Source organism: Hypanus sabinus, chromosome 19 (assembly GCF_030144855.1).
Source record: "Hypanus sabinus isolate sHypSab1 chromosome 19, sHypSab1.hap1, whole genome shotgun sequence".
In the NCBI taxonomy this organism is placed as follows: domain Eukaryota; kingdom Metazoa; phylum Chordata; class Chondrichthyes; order Myliobatiformes; family Dasyatidae; genus Hypanus; species Hypanus sabinus.
This window is the reverse complement of record NC_082724.1, coordinates 63,843,770-63,864,780: the sequence shown is the minus strand read 5'-3', so window position 1 is coordinate 63,864,780 and position 21,011 is coordinate 63,843,770. Positions and strand designations below refer to the sequence as shown.

General features: G+C 39.5%; 1 protein-coding gene across 1 annotated transcript in view; it reads right to left on the bottom strand.

Annotated features, from left to right (window-relative positions):
• dock3 (dedicator of cytokinesis 3) overlaps nt 1-21,011 on the bottom strand; it is a 964,109-nt gene that overhangs the window by 526,585 nt on the left and 416,513 nt on the right. Inside the window, exon 8 of the mRNA XM_059944552.1 lies at nt 13,151-13,192. Within this exon, the coding sequence (XP_059800535.1) occupies nt 13,151-13,192 (42 nt within the window). The remainder of the gene's footprint in view (nt 1-13,150; nt 13,193-21,011) is intronic.

Sequence of the window (21,011 nt, the reverse complement as noted above, 5' to 3'; positions counted from 1 at the left end):
TATTTTGATCACTCTGCTCCCGGAGAGGGGACAGCCTGCTTCTGTACCCGGTGGAGAGTGTTGCCTAGGTTTTCTGTGTTTTGGATGTGGACTTGGATTATAGACTTTTTTCCCAGTCTTATAGTTTTTTATATTGTGATTTTTGCGCAATCTTTCTCGTTTTTTTGGGTGGGGAGAGAGTTTTGGGGTGTTGGTGTGCCTATTCAGTTTTGTTCATTTTTTTATACAGGAGGAGGGATTTGGGGGTTGATGCGCCTATTCTTTTTCATCATGTTTTTGTTCAGGGAGGAGGGATTTGGGGGTTGATGATCATGCTACCTTCCTTTCCTAGTTTCATGGCTACCTGGAGAAGAAGAATTTTAGCGTTGTATACTTTGATAATAAATGAACCTTTGAACCATTCTCTTTCTGACATGTCTTGAGCCATGATGAGGAAACCCTCAGGGTGGAGGAGAATCTACTTTTATTTCGTCTGGATACCCTACAACCTGATGGCGTGAATATCAATTTCTCCTTCTGGTAAACAAATTTCAATTCCCCCTATTCCTCCCTCTGACTTTTTACCTCTTCTCACCTGCCTTTAACTTTCCCCTGGGTCCTCCCCTCCTTCCCTTTCTCCTATGGTCCATTCTCCTCTCCTATCAGATTCTTTCTTCTCACCTTCATAGCCAGCTGGACCTTTCCCACCCACCTGAGTTCAACATCTGGGTAGTCTCTTTCCCCTACCCCCTCTATTTATTCTGGCATCTTCCCTTCCTTCTCAATCCTGATCACACCTGACCTGCTGAGTTCCTCCAGCGTTTTGTATGTGTTCCTTTGGATTTCCAACATCTGCAGACTTTCTCATATTTGCGACCATCTGTGTGAATTAGTTTGTCTCAGCAAAAGTGTTTGAACTCTCAGAGGTGTCTAATGAATTCCAATGCGCTTCCACAAGAAATACGTACTTCATATTTGTCAGACACAGCAAACTGAAGTTACTGATGTCACTGCAGTTTTTGAAACTGTTACTATTGTCCTCAAGAGCATAAAATTGTGATGTACTTTGAGTTTGGGAGACTGTCAAGAAGGTCTCCCAGAGAATGCCTGATTGTCATGCTGATTAAAGACTTTCTTATAAAGATTAGCTTTATTTGTAACGTGTACAAATGAGATCTACTCTTTTGTATAGTTGCAGATGAGGTAGCAGCAGATTGCTGCCCATCTTAGAGAGACAAGAGACTGCAGACAGACAGACAGACATACTTTATTGATCCCGAGGGAAATTGGGTTTCATTACAGCTGCACCAACCAAGAATAGTGAAGAAATATAGCAATATAAAACCATAAATAATTAAATAATAATAAGTTAATCATGCCAAGTGGAAGTAAGTCCAGGACCAGCCTATTGGCTCAGGGTGTCTGACACTCCAAGGGAAGAGTTGTAAAGTTTGATGGCCACAGGCAGGAATGACTTCCTATGCCGCTCAGTGTTACATCTCGGTGGAATGAGTCTCTGGCTGAACCAGTACATTATGGAGTGGATGGGAGTCATTGTCCAAGATGGCATGCAACTTGGACAGCATCCTCTTTTCAGACACCACCGTCATAGAGTCCAGTTCACAACATCACTGGCCTTATGAATGAGTTTGTTGTTTCTGTTGGTGTCTGCTACCTTCAGCCTGCTGCTCCAGCACACAACAGCAAACATGATAGCACCGGCCACCACAGCCTCGTAGAGCATCCTCAGCATCGTCCAGCAGATGTTAAAGGACCTCAGTCTCCTCAGGAAATAGAGACGGCTCTGACCCTTCTTGTAGACAGCTTCAGGGTTTCTTGCAGCCTCCTTCTGTTGCTGGCTGCTTAATTATTCACTGCCATTTATAACCAGATATGGCAGGACTATGGAGCTTTAATTTGATCCATTGGTTATGAGACTGATTTTTTGCTGCTTTTGAGGTTAAGCACTCACAATGTTCTTTATTGCAGATTCACAATGTTGACACTTTATTTTGAGGTATGACATTTGCCGCTCTAGGAATGCCTTCATGATTTCCCCATTGAACCAGGCCTTGACATCAATGGTAGTTTACACAAGCTGGGCTATGAGGCTACAGCTTGTGACAGTATATGTTTTTGCTGCTCCAGATAGTCCACATTTTCTCAAGAATACCCAGGTATGAGCTATAGGATGTGAATTAATCACTGTAGAAGGTGTCCACAGAGTGAAGATGGGTCTTTATCTCCACAAGAACTGAACAGTGGTGCCTGCTACTGATGGTATTATGGATAGGTTAATGAGAAAGAAACCAAATAGGTTTGTACTTTCTCTGGTTTACTCACCACCTGTGATATTCCTAATCTAGTTCACCACTCAGCCAGCTTGATCACTGATAGATCTATTAATCCATTATTTGTAGTTACTCCTAAGTAGCTCCTCTATTCCTGACCCCTCCGAATCCCAAAAGTGCAGAGTACTTTTTGTGACTTTCTTATTTTCAGTATATCTTCTGAGTATTATTTCACCTGGAGGAACACTGATTCAACAGCAGGATGGCAGATGATATCAGGAGGAATTTTCTTGTGCACTTTGAATCTGTTGACATCAAGTTTTATAGGATATACACACAATGTTGACAACTCCCAGCGTCATTCCCTTCTGTTGTATTTGCCCTGTCAGTGAAACAGGATGTCCCCAGAGATTCTGATGGAGGGGTGTCGCACAATATCTAGAAGATACTATTTGAAAAGGGTGGTTATTTCATGCTCTTGCTTAAACAGTTCTCCCAATTTAGCCACCAAGTCCCAGATGATTACAAGGACAATGTAAGTTCAATTGGCTAAGGAGTAATTTTGCTATGTCAGAATCTGGTATTTACATAAATGCTGGTGGCTGGTCCATATATGGTTAATAACTGATTAATTTGCCATTTCATAGGATCAAAGTCAAAGCCAAAGTAAGTTTATTATCAAAGTATTTTTAGGTCAACCCTGTACTACCTTGAGATTCATTTTCTTGAAGGCAATGAACATTATACAGAAATCAATGTGCAAAAGAAGACAAAAAGTGCACTTTTAAAAAATCCTTATAAATAAGTTTGCAGGCTGTGGAATCAGTTCAGAGTTGAGGTGAATGAAGTTATTCACATTGGTTCAGGAGTTTGACTGATCACCCAGTAGTGTAATAACTGTTCCTGAACCTGGTAATGTGGGACCTAAGGCTTCTGTGCCTCCTACCTGATGGTAAAAACAAGAAGACAACATGGCCTGGATGGTGATGATGGATGCTACTTTCCTACGGCAGCACTCTTTGTAAATGCACTTAATGGTGGGAAAGCCTTTGCACGCGATGGACTGGGCTGTATCCACCACTTTCTATAAAATTCCCATTCTGGGAATTGGTTCTTCCATACCTGCACCCAATTAGGATACTCTCCACTGTGCATCTATAGAAGTTTGTTGAAAGTTTTGGGTGTCATGACAGCTATTACGGTAAACCTGCAGTCACAGGAAGGACATTAGGGTAGCGGATGGTTTTAACAGCATTCCAATAGTTCTGTGGACATCAGTACCAATGACAAGTCTTTTTAAAAATCTAGATTATGAACATAGTTTAATTTATATAGTTGCCATGGTGAAATTTAAACTTATTCTCAACTAGTAATTTCTTGATTACTTGTCTGGTAATATGAAGTGACAGGTTGGGATAAAGAAAGCTAGCATTTAAATTTCCAGCATTTGCAGAATCTTTTGTGTACATCATTTAAACCACAACAAGCTACATGAACACTGAACTAAACCACAAGTTAATTGTTATATAATAACACTACAGTTCAATTGTATGGCAATTATAAACATGGTCACAAAGTGCCAAGGAATCTCAACGAAGTTGTACAACAATACAACTCAGGAGGAGAAGATTACAATCTGAAATGGACGGAAAGCTTAGATCAAGAGAGTGGATGGATTTTAAATAATATCTGCAACAGGGCAAATTCATGTATCTGTAAGATCCACTTACTGATTAATCAAATTAATTCCATACAAAATTAACTTATTACATAGAAAACATATTTCAGTGGAACGCAGCAGGCCAGGCAGCATCTATAGAAAGAAGCACTGTCGACGTTTCGGGATGAGACCCTTCGTCAGGACTAACTGAAAGAAAAGATAGTAAGAGATTTGAAAGTAGGAGGGGGAGGGGGAAATCCAAAATGATAGGAGAAGACAGAAGGGTGAAGCTAAGAGCAGGGCTACAGTGGGAAACTTTGTCACGTGGTGTGAGCAGAATCATCTGCAGCTTAATATAAAAAAGATTAAGGAGCTGGTGGTGGACCTGAGGAGGGCTAAGGCACCGGTGACCCCTGTTTCCATCCAGGGGGTCAGTGTGGACATCGTGGAGGATTACAAATACCTGGGGATACAATTGACAATAAACTGGACTGGTCAAAGAACACTGAGGCTGTCTACAAGAAGGGTCAGAGCCGTCTCTATTTCCTGAGGAGACTAAGGTCCTTTAACATCTGCTGGACGATGCTGAGGATGCTCTACGAGGCTGTGGTGGCCAGTGCTATAATGTTTGCTGTTGTGTGCTGGGGCAGCAGGCTGAGGGTAGCAGACACCGACAGAATCAACAAACTCAATCGTAAGGCCAGTGATGTTGTGGAGGTGGAACGGGACTCTCTGACGGTGGTGTCTGAAAAGAGGATGCTGTCCAAGTTGCATGCTATCTTAGACAATGACTCCCATCCACTCCATAATGTACTGGTTAGGGACAGGAGTACATTCAGCCAGAGACTCATTCCACCGAGATGTAACACTGAGCGTCATAGGAAGTCATTCCTGCCTGTGGCCATCAAACTTCACAACTCCTCCCTCGGAGTGTCAGACACTCTGAGCCAATAGGCTGGTCCTGGACTTATTTCCATTTGGCATGATTAACATTATTATTTAATTATTTATGGTTTTATATTGCTATGTTTCTTCACTATTCTTGGTTGGTGCGGCTGTAACGAAATCCAATTTCCCTCGGGATCAATAAAGTATGTTTGTCTGTCTGAAAGGCGATTGGTAAAAGGGATACAGAGCTGGAGAAAGGAAAGGATCATGGGACGGGAGGCATAGGGAGAAAGAAAGGGGGAGGGGAGCACCAGAGAGAGATGAAGAACAGGCAAAGAGTGATGGGCAGAGAGAGAAAAAAAACAAGGGGATGGAAAATAAATAAATCAGGGATGGAGTAAGAAGGGGAGGAGGGGTATTAACGGAAGTTAGAGAAGTCAATGTTCATGCCATCAGGTTGGAGGCTACCCAGACGGAATATAAGGTGTTGTTCCTCCAACCTGAGTGCGGTTTCATCTTGACAGTAGAGGAGGCCATGGATAGACATATCAGAATGGGAATGGGACATGGAGGTTTCCGGTGATGTCATCATCGAGAATGGCAGCTTAAGTCACTCGCTCCTCCGGAAAAATGCATATTAAGCCCCGTTAACCCATCAAATATAGTATTTTTCAAAAATATTTGCACTGAAAAGAGGGGCAAGAATGGGGATAAAAGAACGGAAATTAAAAAAAGCGACACTGCGGAGCCTGTGGCAGAGAGGAGTGCAGCGAGCAGCTCTCCTACCTGACCACATGCTAGCGAGGCGGATGCTCAGTCTCGTTCAGGTGAAGCGGCGAATATGATTGAAATTCTGAAAGTGATAAGGGGGTTCTAGAAAGATATAAAGCAGCAGCAGCATAATATTAAGTCAGAGCTCGCTAATGTCAATCAAAAAATAGCAGTGGCAGAGACTCGAATTCAGAAGATGGAAGATCACGTTCAAAATGTGGAACGGATACTGAGTAAGACAATAAAAATATTAAATCAAGAAGGTAAACTGCTTGATGTGGAGGGAAGATCATGGCGGAAAAATATCAGAATACACAACTTTCCCGAAGGAGCGGAGGGCTTGTCTATGACGGAGTTTGTTGCAAAGTTGCTGCGGGACATGCTGAAGCTTCCCTCGACTATGGAGCTGGAAATTGAGAGAGCACATCGTGCATTCGTCCCGAAGCCTACCTGAGGTAGAGCAGATAAGCCACGCTCAATAGTAATTAAATTCCTTCGGTACAGTACCAAGGCGGAGATTCTACAAAGGGCCTGGGGTAAGAAGAGGGTGTTTTTAGACGATAAATTAATGTATTTCGACCAAGATTACCACCTCCCCGTGGTCATGCAGAAACATAAAGAATACTCTGAAGTAAAGCGAACACTAAAGCAAGAAAGGATTAGATTTTAAACTCCACACCCTGCTAAACTTCGGGTGTCTTATGAAGACGGGACGCAGTTGTACCAGACAGTGGAAAAGGTGACTACAGACATGAAGGCTAGAGGGTTGCCCGTCAGCGTGATCAAACCGAGGGAAAGCCTGGGAATTATCCCGCTCCGCTTGGGAAATATTGCGAGAATCGAGAAGGTAGGAGACGGGAGACTGAGAGAAGTATATCAGGAAGAAACCAGGAGTTTTCCAAAGACAGCCCTCACCCCCTCCAGAAGAGCCATAAGGTTTGGCTAACTTTAAAAATGTTGAGAAGCTAAATGGAAGCAAAAGTAGATGGTGATATATCTATCTCGAAAAATTCTTATTATAATGCAGATTTTATATTACTTGGTTGTTATTCTTTATTCGCTCATTTGCTCCTTTTCCCCCACCAAAAAGAGAATATATATATACGTGCATAGGTGTGTATGTGTGTGTATATATATATATATATATATATATATATGTATGTACACAGGGAAATCTTTTCTGTGTAATGGATTTGTTCACTGATTTTTATGAATACTGCAATGGGGGCCCTCAACTCACAAGTAGGAGGGGTTATCCCCCACAGCTAGACATTTCCTCTAGCTCAACGCAGGGTCATCTACTAGAGACCTCAGCCTTGGAAACACAAGTTTGTTGCCATTTTTGTTATTATTTGCATTTCTTGGTTCTTATTTGTTCAGGGAGTAGATTGATTAAGTTTTATCCTGCTAATTTCAATGATACATTGACAGATAAATACAGATGGCTAAGGATAAAGTAAAATTCATTACTTTTAATGTCAATGGGCTGTTAAATCCAATCAAACGTAATAGAATTTTATCCAAAATGAGAAAGGAACAAGCCCATGTAGTATACTTACAGGAAACTCATTTAAGTGTTAATGAGCATAGAAAACTAAAGGGAATGGGCTTCACTAATTTGTTTTCTCCTCATATAAATCAGGACATAGGAGACAAGTTGCTATTCTTATATCAAGTAAGCTAAATTTTGAAAAATTATTCAAAATGGGAGATAAGGAGGGCAGACATATTCTGGTAAGGGAAAATACAGATGGAAATTCAGTTACTCTATTGAATATATATGCACCCCCGGGAAGTGATATTGGTTTCTTTCAGAAATTACTGATATTATGGTAGCGGAAGCAGAAGGTCTCCTGATATGTGGGGGAGATTTAAATTTACAATTACAACCAAACTTAGACTCTTCCAATAGAAAAACCTATGAAACAAAATCCTTACATAAGAAAGTTAATACAGTTTTTGAGGATGTATTAACATTGATATATGGAGGGACCTTTTCTCCGACAGAAGGGATTACATTCATTATTCTGCTCCCCATTCTGTATATACAAGAATAGACTATTTCATAATGTTTGGAAAAGACAAAGACAAAATAAACACCTGTGGAATTGGGACAATAGATGTAAGTGACCATGCACCTATATATTTATCTGTTGATTTTGACCTACAACCAAAGAATACTATTTGGAAACTAAATTCAAGTCTACTCAATGATTTGTACTTTAAGGAACAAATTAAAAAGAAATTGGTCTCTACTAAGAATTCAATGATAATGGAGAGGTTTCACCTCCCATTTTATGGGATACTCAGAAGGCTGTCTTAAGAGGGAAAATTATAGTGATATCATATAAGAAAAAAAATGGAATAAAACATTAGAGGAATTACAAAACAGGCTGAAGGAACTAGAGAAAAAACACAAATTGAATTTGGCACAGGATACATTAGGGGAAATTAAAAGCATTAGGAATTAAATTAATAGTTTGGCTATGCAAGAAATCAGGAAAAAATTTAATGTTTCTGAAACAGAAACATTATGAATGTGGATCAAAATCTAGGAAAATACTGGCCTGGAAACTGAAGAAAAAGATAGCAGAAAATACAATTCACAGAATTAGGGACCCAAGAACAAAAATGATAAAAAATAAGCTAAGTGAAATTCAAGAAGCTTTTGAAGTGTTTTACAAAACTCTATATTCCAAAGTTCCAGGGGGAAGCATAACCCAAATTGACACCTTCTTGAATTCTCTAGAGTTACCCACTTTAAGTGAAGAACAAAATAGAACAATGACTGCTGACATAACTGAAGTTGAATTAAAAGCTTCAATTAGTAGGCTTAAATTAAGCAAGTCACCAGGAGCAGATGGGTATACGGCAGAGTGGTACAAAGAATTTAAAGATGAGTTAATTCCTGTTTTACTCCCCACACCAAACTGGGCTCTAAAAAAAAGGCACAAATGCCACCCAGTTGGAAGGAAGCGATAATCTAGGCTATACTGAAAGAAGGCAAGGATAAAATGGAATGCGGGTTATTTAGACCAACATCCATTCTTAATGTAGATTATAGATTGTTTACCTCCGAAATGGCCAAACGATTAGAGGAGTTTCTACCCATACTGATACGTAACGATCAGACAGGTTTTATACAACAACGCCAAACACAAGACAATATACGAAGGACATTTCACATTATGGATCATATACAAAAAAATAAAATCGAAGCAATAGTGATAGGCGTGGACGCTGAAAAGGCATTTGAATCAGTTAATTGGAATTTTCTTTACAGAGTTTTACAGAGAGGTTCCCAAGACACAATTATTAAAACTATACAGACAGTATATGACAACACTACCGCAAGGATTAAAATCAATGGATATTTATCAAATAGTCTTCCCCTAGAAAGTGGCACAAGACAGGGTTGTGCATGGTCACCGCTACTCTTCACATTATATCTGGAACCATTAGCTCAATACATCAGACAAAATGAAGATATCAGGGGAATTACTATTAAAGGGACAGAGCATAAATTGGCCTGTTACGCTGATGACATTTTGATCTATCTAGGGCAACCAACATACTCTTTACCTAAATTGATGCAATCCTTTGAACAATATGGTCCATTATCAGGATACAAGATCAACATAAATAAAACCCAATTACTTTCACATAGCTATAGCCCACCAAGAGAAATTGAAAGTAGATATCCCTGGGCATGGCAAACAGAGTCTTTCAAATATTTGGGCATTATTATGCCAAAAGATTTGGCAAAATTATCAGAATGTAATTATCAACCTTTATATAAAAAATTAAAGAAGATATGGCAAGATGGAACCTGATTCCTTTTTTCAGTCTCAGTTCAAGGATTGAGTCTATTAAAATGAATATGCTGCCAAGACTGTTATATCTCTTTCAGACCCTACCAATAGAGATTAATCAAAATCAATTCAATGAATGGTACAAGATGTTATCAAGGTATATTTGACAGGGTGAAAGGCCTAGAGTTTGTCTCAAAACTTTGCCATTAGCAAAGGAAAAGGGGGGGATGGGGCCTACCTTCTCTTAGAAATTATTATTTTGCAGCACAGTTGAGAGCTGTGATATGTTGGTGCAACCCATCATATGACGCTCAATGGAAAAACATTGAGGAGCGGGTACTTCCCATCCCATACAAGCAATTTTGGCGGATAACAACTTGCGAAGTTACATAAATACTATTGATAACCCATGGATGAAATTGACTCTTAAAATATAGAAAACTACTATAAAAGAATATAATCTAGAGGGAGATATTGCAATTCTTTAATGGTGTGCATATGACTCGGATTTTACGCCGAATAAACTGGATGTTAGATTTAAGGACTGGACAGCTAAAGGAATAACAGTTCCTTGCAACTTAATGAAAGAAGGAACACCATTCAGTTTTGAAATGCTTAAAGAGATACACTTATTAGAAAAACAAGATTTTTATCAGTATTTACTGATGTGACAATATGTTAATAGGACGCTTAAAAATGTAACCAAGGCAAGTACATGCTTGATAGAGCTGTTTAGAAAAGCGTATAATTAAGATAATGGTAGTAGAAGCATTTCAAGCATGTATAAGGAGCTGTCAAATCTTAAAACACATTCAACTTCATACATTAAAATAAACTGGGAGAAGGAAGGAGGGATAATTATATCTGAGGAAGAATGAACAATAATATGGAGATATCAATGGAAGTGTACCAGTTCACAGAAATGGAGGGAGTTTGGATGGAAAAACTTGATAATGTAGCGGTGTGCTACACGCAGCGCTAAAATTACGACACGGAGTCGGTAACTGCAGTCGAAGGAAAAAACTTTATTCGAAAACCTCAGCCTCGCTTTTAAGCCTCCCTCAACCTGCCCCCCGTGGCGCAGAGGCTCCAAAGCTCTGTGCTCGCAAACCCCCGTAGGCTATCTAATTGTGAGCTGGTTTGGACGTGTCAGGAAATGGGTCGCCACAATATTTTATTACACCCTCTCAGAAATCCCATTATGATAGTAACCTCACTGTTTGCTGGAAAAATTGTGGAAATCAAAATGCAAATCATTATCATATATTTTTGGACATGCCCTGTTATCAAAAACTATTGGAGGGAGATACACAATGCCCTACAAGACATCTTTAAATGTGAAATACCCTTAGAGACCATATATTTTGGATATATACTTCAAGAATGGTTGAAAAGTGATAAATATTTAATGAATATACTGTTGGTGGCTGGTAAAAAGACTCTTACTAGGAAATGGTTATCACAGGAGAGTCCAACTTTAAATATATGGATGGAAATTACAATGGACATTTACAAAATGGAGAAGATAACAGCATCTGTTAATCATAAGCTGTAACAATTTGATTCATATTGGGAAAAATGGTTTAACTACATAATGCCTCATAGGCCTGATCTTATTCTCACAAATCAATATGTTATAAAAAAAAAGATCACTCCCTACTTGTACATTGTTTTTTCCTTTTGCTTGTTTTTTCTTTTTGCTCTTTTCTATAAGTGTATACCTCAGATAAATACTTTGTGGAGATTTGTGATATATATGATTGTATGATATATATGTACAATGTCTGAAACACATCTTATGGAAATGTTTATTTGATGATGAACTTCAATAAAAAAAAATTACAGAAAAAAAGGAATTGGGCGTGGAATTAAAATGTGTGGCCACTGGGAGATCCTGTTTTCTCTGGCAGACAGAATGCCATATTTACTTCTTTTTAACTGGTTTTGAATTTTGATGATCTATAGACTGTAATTATCTTTCTTTCAAATCTTTTCTGCTAAATTTTCATTATTTGGTAAGAAAGGATCAAAAAATTAGATTGTCAACTTTTTTTCATGTATGTGATTGAATATTCATCGCAGTGTGCTGAAAACTGATTAGAAGTGATTTCTTACGTGAACACTAAATGAAGAACTATAGGTATAAAGGAAGACATAAATTCTTCCTATCTTTATGCCTTTCAAACTATTTTCTACTCCCTTCATTGCTGAAGAGAGAAATAAAGCTAGAACAAAATGAGTTGGCTGCAAGCATCTCTGTCCAGATGAGAGTGCATCTGGAACAGAGTAAACAGTGTAAACACGTCTGGTGTCCTGAACTGAGTATGGATATGTTTGTGAAAGTGCAGCAGTGGTTCACCAGGTCAACTATCAGAATAGCATGTGTCATATGAAGAAAAATTAAGTATACTGTGTCATAGAAGTTACTTCTCACTTACAAGGTCTCTGGATGGTGGACGAAGCAAACAGGCCAAACAGCCTATTCCTGCTTCCACATCTGATGTTCTCTACTGACCTTTTTCCCAGTCAGGCAATAAAATCATGAATAGGGAACACAACAGGTATCTGGATCAGCAACTACATACAGTTGTGACAAAAGAATATTTGATATTTTGTATATCATTAATCTCATTAGCCCAGGATTCCTTAAGATGACTGCAAAGTTCGGGATATTGCTTCTGCAGAGAAATTTAATACTGATCAACAAACTGCATTGGGGATTTGTTCTACTGTTTAGACCATACAGGATAACACTGAGGGCATATTTATCCAACAAATCATTGGGAAGGGTCAAAGAAAAACTTTTTCAATGTTAAGTGATAATCGTTAAAAATGTAATTATCTTTAAATATGTCCCAAAGTATTCATCAGAATACCTCTGTCACCTTAAGCCGGACTAAATTCTGAGCAATCATTATAACTATTTCCCTCCCCTTCTACTCTTCTTCTATTCCTCACTCTAGCCTCTTACCTCTTCATAGCTGTCTATCACCTCCCCCTGGTACCCCTCCTCCTTCTCTTTCTCATATCGTCCACTCTCCTCTCCTATCAGATTCTTTCATCTCAGTTTACCTTTCCCACCTATCTGGTGTCACTTTCTCACTATCCTTCTTCCCCTCCTCCCACCTTTTTATTCTGGAGTCTTCCCCCTTCCTTTTCAGTTCTGAAGAAGGGTCTCAGCTTGAAGCTTTGACTGTTTATTCATTTCCATAGATGCCGCCTGAGCTACTGAGTTCCTCCAGCATTGTGTGTGTGTTGCTTTGGATTTCCAGCATCTGCAGAATTTCTTGTGATACTCACAACATTGCTGGAAGGTATTTCAAATTTATTTTTGGTTGATATTTCTTATACTTTCTTAAAAAATATTCATGTTTATTTTCCTTTCAAACTATTGTGTAACAACATGAAGGAATACCAAAATAAAATCTTCACACCTGCTGTTAGGATCAAAAGTCTACAGTTTCAGATTAGCACTTCTCTATAATTTCAGTTTCTATAAAGTTACAGATTAGCACTTCCTGCCATAATTTTAGAAATATGCTGACTACTCCACTTGTTCAACATTTCCTCTTTCCCTCTTTCCAACCTCTTACAACCATTGCATTACATTGTTAACTGAGCTAAATTAGGGAAAGTCCTTGAAATGGATTCAAATCTAAATTCAAGCAATAATCAACAATAATTTGTCCGCATCAACTTTAGGTAAGGCATTCTAGCCATAAAATATATTTAGAGTTTACATTACATACCTGTGTGGTACTCTGTTGTATATTATGCCTGCTGGACAGGTGCTAATAAATTAAAGGGAACAAAATTAGTAAGATGTATAACAAAAGCAACAATTTGTGTTTCTAACCATATTTGAATATGATTCTTAAAATTATAACATATTCCTATAGAAAATTGAATTTTATCCAAAATGCCAAATTATACCCAAATATTTGATCATAATAGTATGAGTATTACAAAATTTCACATTTGAATTGCACAATAATCTTAAAGAAAGAAAAAGTATAAAGTAAAAGGTTCTTTATGTTCCTAGTTCATACCTTTTCTTCATTTATCATACTAGCAAATGTAAAAAAACATGCATAACAAGAAGCCTTGTCATTCTCCCACATAAAATAAATTTGCATTCATCTTAATATTGATATTATTCCCTGTAGACGAACAGAGGTAGACTTTATTTTCCTTTCATCTTTAGATCTTTCCCAAACACTAACAAACCTCTGCTTTGGAGAAGATTACAACAAGAACAATTCCAAATGTGCAATATATTCAATGTCTCAAAATAACATTAAAATATTTCTTTGGTGAGATGGTCCATCCCAGGACCAAGTGCCTGCCGTGAACACATGACTTGCTCATTTTTCTTAATAGATGTATATAATGTCAGGAAATCAATAGAGCTTTGAAGTGTGAAGTGTGCAGGGATCCAATTGGAAACCAAAGTTTGATCTAATTGAATAGCACAGCACACTAGAATGACAATCTAGTCCATTGTTTCAATTGTTTTAATTCTTGATATTTTAAGTAGCGTAAATAGCAATTTCAGGTCTTTAACACTTGCAAGAATAGAATGACAGACCAAACACCAACTAGTAGTAGAGGGAAAGAGTAGTGTGTTACAATGTCATTGGGAGCATATCTAATTAAGTCCTACCTTGAAGGGTATATTATAATTAGGGGTTCAACTTAAAATATTCCTCTACCTCAAGATAAATTTTAAGACTGCACTTTGAACTAAAGCTCCAAAAGATGGTAGCATTGGGAGAAGTAGAAAAAAACCCAAAAAAGAACATTCAAATACAACTTTTAATGTCAAAATGGTTTAATTTCTGGAAAAGCCATTTTTGCTCAGTGTTGGGGCTCAGACACAATGAGGAATGTGCATTCTATTCAGTTTGACTTTATTAATATGACAGAACATGAGCAGGATCAACTTTATCCCTCAAAGGTAGCATAGGGGTATGCGCGATGCTAATACAACAATGTAAATGGCATTCCCCATTAAGAGAATCTACCCTAACTTCCTGGATCCAACAGATAACCCCTTATGGGAACATCATCCTCAACCTGAGAGACTGCATGACTACTACTAGAGAATGGTAGGAGGGGCAACAAGAATGATAGATCAGATTATTAGATTTACTGCCTGGGGGAAGAAACTTTTAAAATGGCATGAAGGTTTTGCTAATAGCCCTATAGTACTTTCCTTCTATATTTTCCAGAAAATATTGTTATAGTCTTGAAAATACAGTTATTTGCCATTTTCACTCTGGCCTGCTCCAAGTGGCTTGGTAAAACTTTAAAGCTATACACAATTCATGGGCAGTAGCAAGAGCTCCCAGGATCTTGACAAATACCTTTATTTTCAAACAATAAGATTAAAAGCTTTTTACAGGTTGATTATCTCATTTGTTGTTCATAGGATATTGCTATTTGCAAAATAGGCACTTCATTGTTCAAAGGAAACAACAGCCATTTTCAAATATAAAGAACAGTCCAATGATGTTCTTGTACGACAAGGTACATTCAAAACTTTTCATATGCTTCCCTGATTCTCTTAAAAATGGAGTAACATTTTCCATTAGTTCAAAAATATAACTTGCTAAGAGTGTAAATTAGACAGCAAAATTTAATGATGATTGCTTATTCCAATGAAAGTTAAGTCATTAGTGCAAGACCTACTGCAGTTTACTGTTGATACCTTCGTGAAAGGCTTTGTAATTTGACCTGACGGTTAGATGTGTTTTCATTAACCTTTTGAACTCTGACTGCTACTGGTGCCAGTGCTCACAAAGAACAGGATGGAAAATAATCTCTCATGAACAAGCACAAAAAGTTGAGAGGCCCATGTGCACAGCAAGTCACTTCAGAATTCCAAATGCATGTATTTCAATTGCATGAAAACAAATATTAGAAATGGAACTCAATTGTACACACAATAACACTGCATTTTCGCCATATGAAATTGAATACTTATCACATTCTCCAGTATTTCTTAAGTAAAACTCTGGATCTTTGACATCAGCTTTATATTGTCCATATAATACAGATCAAAAGCCAACAAATGACAGCACATATGTGTTTGCATCTCTGGTCCCTTAAGACTCTTGAAGTGTTAGGATTTGACATGAGATTACCTCATTAATGAAAGAGACTGATAATACACAACTTCTTTCTTCTCAAGGTATTGCCAAAGCCCAAATGAATTTCTCTACAATGCATTTGTTTTTGATGAAACAGATACGTTTATAATAATAATTACTTATAATTATATAACTACTTATAATAATAAAGCACACAGGTCACTTCTTCCCTTGCTATGCAACACTATCTGAAAGAGATCCATGACTGTTTCAAAACTGGCTTGATTATATGTTAGGATATTCCAGGATCAGTGCTTAGCCCTCTATTGTTTGTGATGAGAATGCAGGTGGGCAGATTAGTAAATTTGCAAAGAACACAAAAATTAGGATTGTTGACAGTGAGGAAAGTCTTTAAAGGATTCAGTGGACCAATTGGAAATATGTGTAGATATACGGCAGATGAAGCTAAATCCAGACCAGTATGATGTCATAGGTAGGCCTCAGCTAAGTACACTTTGCTTAAGTGTTTTCCTCCAGAAAAGTTTGTAAATATATCCTCTATCAAACAAGAGAATATCTGCAGATGCTGGAAATCCAAGCAACACACACATACACAAAATGCTGGAGAAACTCAGCAGGTCAGGCAGGCAGCATATATGGAAAAGAGTATAGTTGATGTTTCTAGCCGAGACCCTTCATCAGGACTGAAGAAAAAAAATGAGGATTCAGAGTTAGAGGGTGGTGTGAAAGGAGGAAGAAGCACAAGGTGCTAGGTCAAATTGGGAAGAGTGGGGAGAGCTGGGAATTTGATTGATGAAAGAGATTCAGGGCTAGAGAAGGAGGAATCTGAAAAAAGAGGACAGAACGCCATGGAGGAAAGAAAAGGGGGAGGAGCACCAGAAGGAAGTGATGGGCAGGTATAGAAATAAGGTGAGAGAGGCAAAAAGGAATGAAGAATGGTAAAGTGGGGAGAGAGGCATTACCAGAAGTTTGAGAAGTTGATGTTTATGTCATCAGGTTGGAGGCTACCCAGACAGAATATAAGGTGTTGCTCCTCTAACCTGAATGTGGCCTCATCACGACAGTAGAGGAGGCCATGGACTGACATGTTAGAATAGGAATGAAAAGTGGAATGAAGTTATGTCTTAGTTTGGAGAAAATTAGAAGTCGAACCTTTGAATCTAAGTTTGATTTTGAGAAAAGATGGGGTTCATTTGCTCGTTATTACCATTTGAGTTAATTGATAGATTTTCTCCACAATCTAATTGTAAATTTTGGTATAATTTTTTTTTGCTGGCGGTTTGGTGTTTATCTTTAGAAGCTTCTTGTACGACGCATGGCTCCGGGGTTGAACACCCAATGGGTCTTTTTCTTTCCTCACTGTTTTCTTGCTTTAGCAGGGTTTTTTTTCTTTTCTTCTCTTTTTTTGTGTCACCAAATTCTTCAATCTTTAATATTGTTTTTTTTTCTCTTTTGAGACATTGTAAGTGTTACTTTGATGTACTCTTGTATTTTAGATAATAATAATAATAAAAAGATTTGAAAAGAAAAGTGGATTGAAAATGGGTAGCCACTGGGCGATCCCACTTTTTCTTGCAGATGGAGTGTAAGTGCTCAAGAAAGCAGTATCTCAATCTATATCGGGTCTCACCAATATACAGGAGGCCACACCAGGAGCACCGGATACAATAGATGACCCCAACAGACTCACATGTGAAGAGTTGCCTCACCTGGAAGGACTGTTTGGGACCCTGAATGTTAATGAGGAAGGGGGTGTAGCTTTTGTTTCACTTGCAAGGATAAGTGCTGGAGGAGGTTAATGGGGAGGGACGAATGGACAAGGGAGTAGCATAGGGAGTGATCCCTGCAGAAAGTGGGAGTGGGGGGGAGGGAGGGAAAGATGTGCTTGGTGGTGAGATCCTGTTGGAAATGGTGGAAGTTACGGAGAATTATGTGCTGGATGCAGAGGCTGGTGAGGTGGTAGATGAGGACAAGAGGAACCCTACCCCGGTGGGTGGCAGGAGGATAGGGTGAAGGCAGATGTGTGTAAAATGGAAGAGATGCAGGGTTGAAAGCAGCATTGATGGTGGAGGAAGGGAAGCCCCTTTCTTTTAAAAAGGACAGCTCCTTCGTTCTGGAATGTAAAGCCTCAACCTGAAAGCAGATGCGGCAGAGGTGGAAAATTGAGCGAAGGGGATGGCATTTTTACTAGTAACAGGGTGGGAACAGGTATAGTCCAGGTAGCTGTGAGAGTGAATGGATTTATAATAGACAATAGTAGATAAGATGTCTCCAGAGATAGAGACAGAGAGGTCCAAGGGGAGGGAGGTGTTGGAAATGGACCAGGTAAATTTGATGGCAGGGTGGAAGTTGGAGGCAAAGCTGATGCAGTTGACAAGCTCCACATGGGTGCATGAAGCAGCACCAATGCAGTTGTTGAAGTAGTGCAGGAAAAGTTGGGGAGTAACAACAGTTTAGGCTTGGAACATTGACTGTTCCACATAGCTGACAAAAAGGCAGGCATAGCTAGGACCCATGTAAATACCCACAGCCATACCATTTGCTTAAAGGAAGTGGGAGGAGCCAAAGGAGAAATTATTGAAAGTGAGAACAAGTTCTGCCAAACTGAGGAGAGTGGAGGGGAATTAGTTTGGTCTGGTGTTCAGAAAGAAACTGAGAGCTTTAAGGCCTTCCTGGTGGGGAATGGAGGTGTACAGGGATTGGACATCTTTGGTGACAATAAGATGCTTCGGACCAAAGAACTTGAAATCATTTAAAAGATCAAGAGCGTGTGAAATGTCATAGATGTAGGTAGGAAGGGACTAAACGGGGGGGGGGAGGAGGGATAAAACTGAGTCAAAGAATGTAGATATGAGTTCAGTGGAGCAGGAACAAGCAGAAGCAATGGGTCTATATGGACAGGCAGGTTTGTGGATCTTGGGTAGGAGTTAGAAATGGGAGGAGCGGAGTGAAGGAACTATGAGCATGGTAGCAGTGGATGGGGGAACCCCAGATTTAATAAGGTCTGTAATCATGAGGGAGACAATGGCCTGGTACTGATTAGTGGGATCCTGTTCAAGAGGTAAATAAAAGGAGATATCTGACAGTTGTCAGCAAGGTAGAGGTCAGTGCATGAGACTACTACAGCATTCCCCTCATCTTCCGGTTTGATGGTGAGATTAGGATTAGTGTGGAAAGAGAGAAGAGCAAAGTATTCAGAAGGAATAAGTTGGAAATGGAGAGAGGAGTAGTGAAGTTGAGATGGTTGATGTCCTGTCACCAATTGGCATTGAAAAGATCCAGAGCAGGAACAAGACTAGAGTGGGGAGTCCAAGAAGAAGGGGGGAGTTGAAGACGGGAGAAGGGGTCATTGGTGCAGGGTGGAGAGTCCTTGTCAAAGAAGTAGGAATGGAGAAGGATGCGGCAGAAGAAGAGCTCAGTGTCATGGCAGGTGCGGAACTTGCTAAGGTGTGGGTGCAGGGGAACAAAGGTGAGGCCCTTACTGAGGACAGAATGTTCTGCCTCAGAGAGGGGAAGGTCAGAGGAGATGGTGAAAATCTGGCAAGGAAGAGAGCTGAGATCGTGGAGGAAGGGAGTAGGTAGTGTCAGAGGAGAGGGAAGGTTTGGGGTGTTCAGGGAAGGTACGGTGAGGAGGAGAAGGAGTCTCTGAGGACCCAAGAGCTGGTGGCAGGACCTGAAAGATACGGGATGGCAGAGTGGTGGTGAGATGGAGAGATAGGGTTTCTAACAACAGCATATGAAAACCCGGTCTGGAGGTGCTGTTGGTCAAGGCTGGAGTTGGAGTTGGAGGTTGTGCAATTGACACTTTGAAGGTGTCCAAAGTTGTTGGAACCCATATTGATGGTGGTGGAGTGCAGGTTTTGAATCTGTATCCTAGGCAAAGGTTTTGAACTACTTTCGGTATTGGGTTGATGGTGACCTCAAAAGCACCACAGATCCTGAGAGACCCATTCTTCTTTGCTACAGGAACCTGTGATGTTGCCCTTTGTCTCCACTCAACCTTGGAGAAAATTCTTTCAGCCTCCATGCGATCTAGCTCACTGGCTACTTTGTCATGGACGGTATAAGGAACTGGGTAGATTTTGCAAAACATGGGTGCAGCATCTTAGTTTACTACACCATTTTACCCTTGATACGCTTGAGTTTTCCAAAGCCATTCTTGAACACTGTTGTGGCTTCATCCAATATCTTTCTTAATTCACTTTCAGTTGACTCTATTACAGGGGATGTGGTATGCAAACGGTGGATGGATCTCCAATCAAGTTATAGTTGTCTCAGCCAATCACAACCCCACAATGTTGGTCCTCTTGTTTTTACCACATACAAGCCCAATATGGCTTGTTGGTTGTTGTGTTTCACTGTTACAAATGTCATTCCCATAGCAGTTAACTTTTCTTCAGTTTAAGTTCTTGGTTGGGTATCTACAGGCTTAATTTCAGTATCTTTGAAATGCCTTCAAACTAATTTTGGGGAATGAGTGAAACATCCAAGCTAGTTTCCAATTTCATTTTAATTAATTATCTGTTCATTTCTAGTGCGAGTCATGTTGCTTGCCTCCTGTTAGTTTCCACATTGTAAATCTCAAGACTACCAGTGCTGTGTCATTGCATCATTATCCGATTTTTGATCAACAGCATGCAGATTAGTGCTTTTTTTGAAACTGCAACTTGATTTTTCTCTTCACTGTGCAGTCCATTCATTTTTGTCTGTCTGACATGCTCTTTGTATGTGTTCTACTTTGTTGCATTTACTGCAAGTTTCACCTTTAAACCTTTTGGGATGAGACATTTGGGAGGAGCTAAAGATGGCACCAGAGGTTTTTGCAAACCTGGGTAACTTCTTCCAGTTCATCTGTGAAACAATTTTTCTCTTTTTTTCTTTTTCAAGGTGAACGGGGTTCTGTTGGAGCCTGTGATCTACAGCTGCAGCTCAAACTACGATTCTTCATGGAAGGTGAGTTCTCACGGCCTGGTGTTTTGCTATCTTCAGTTGTAGACTGAAAGACTGCTTTCGGAGTGCAGCCTTGTGGAGCAATCTCTCTCTCTTTCTCTCCCTCGCTGGTCTGAGATGTCGAAGTGCTGGGATGGGTAGTAGTTTTTGATGAACTCTAGATAATGGTGTTTAGGGGCTTTGCTATTGCTTGCATGGTGGGTGGTGGGAGGTTGATGATTTTGTTGGAGCAAGTGGGAGGAGGGAGGGGGTGGGTTAGTGCTTTTGCTGCTGCTTGTGCTTGGGGTAGGGGGAGGGGACTTTGTGGTTCTAAGGTTTTTTTTCTCTGTTTCATGGATGTCTGCGAAGAGTAAGGAATTCAGGTTATATAATGTATACATTCTCAGTTATTAAATTAAAGCATTGAACCTGCATTGGTCTGATGTGTGCGAGCCCCCACCACAATTGTAACACAATTTGTTTGGCCAGTCTGCTTTCTGTTTAGACACTGTGATTTTATTCATGATCACACTTTCATTCCTGATTGCAATTCAATTGCATGTCTGTC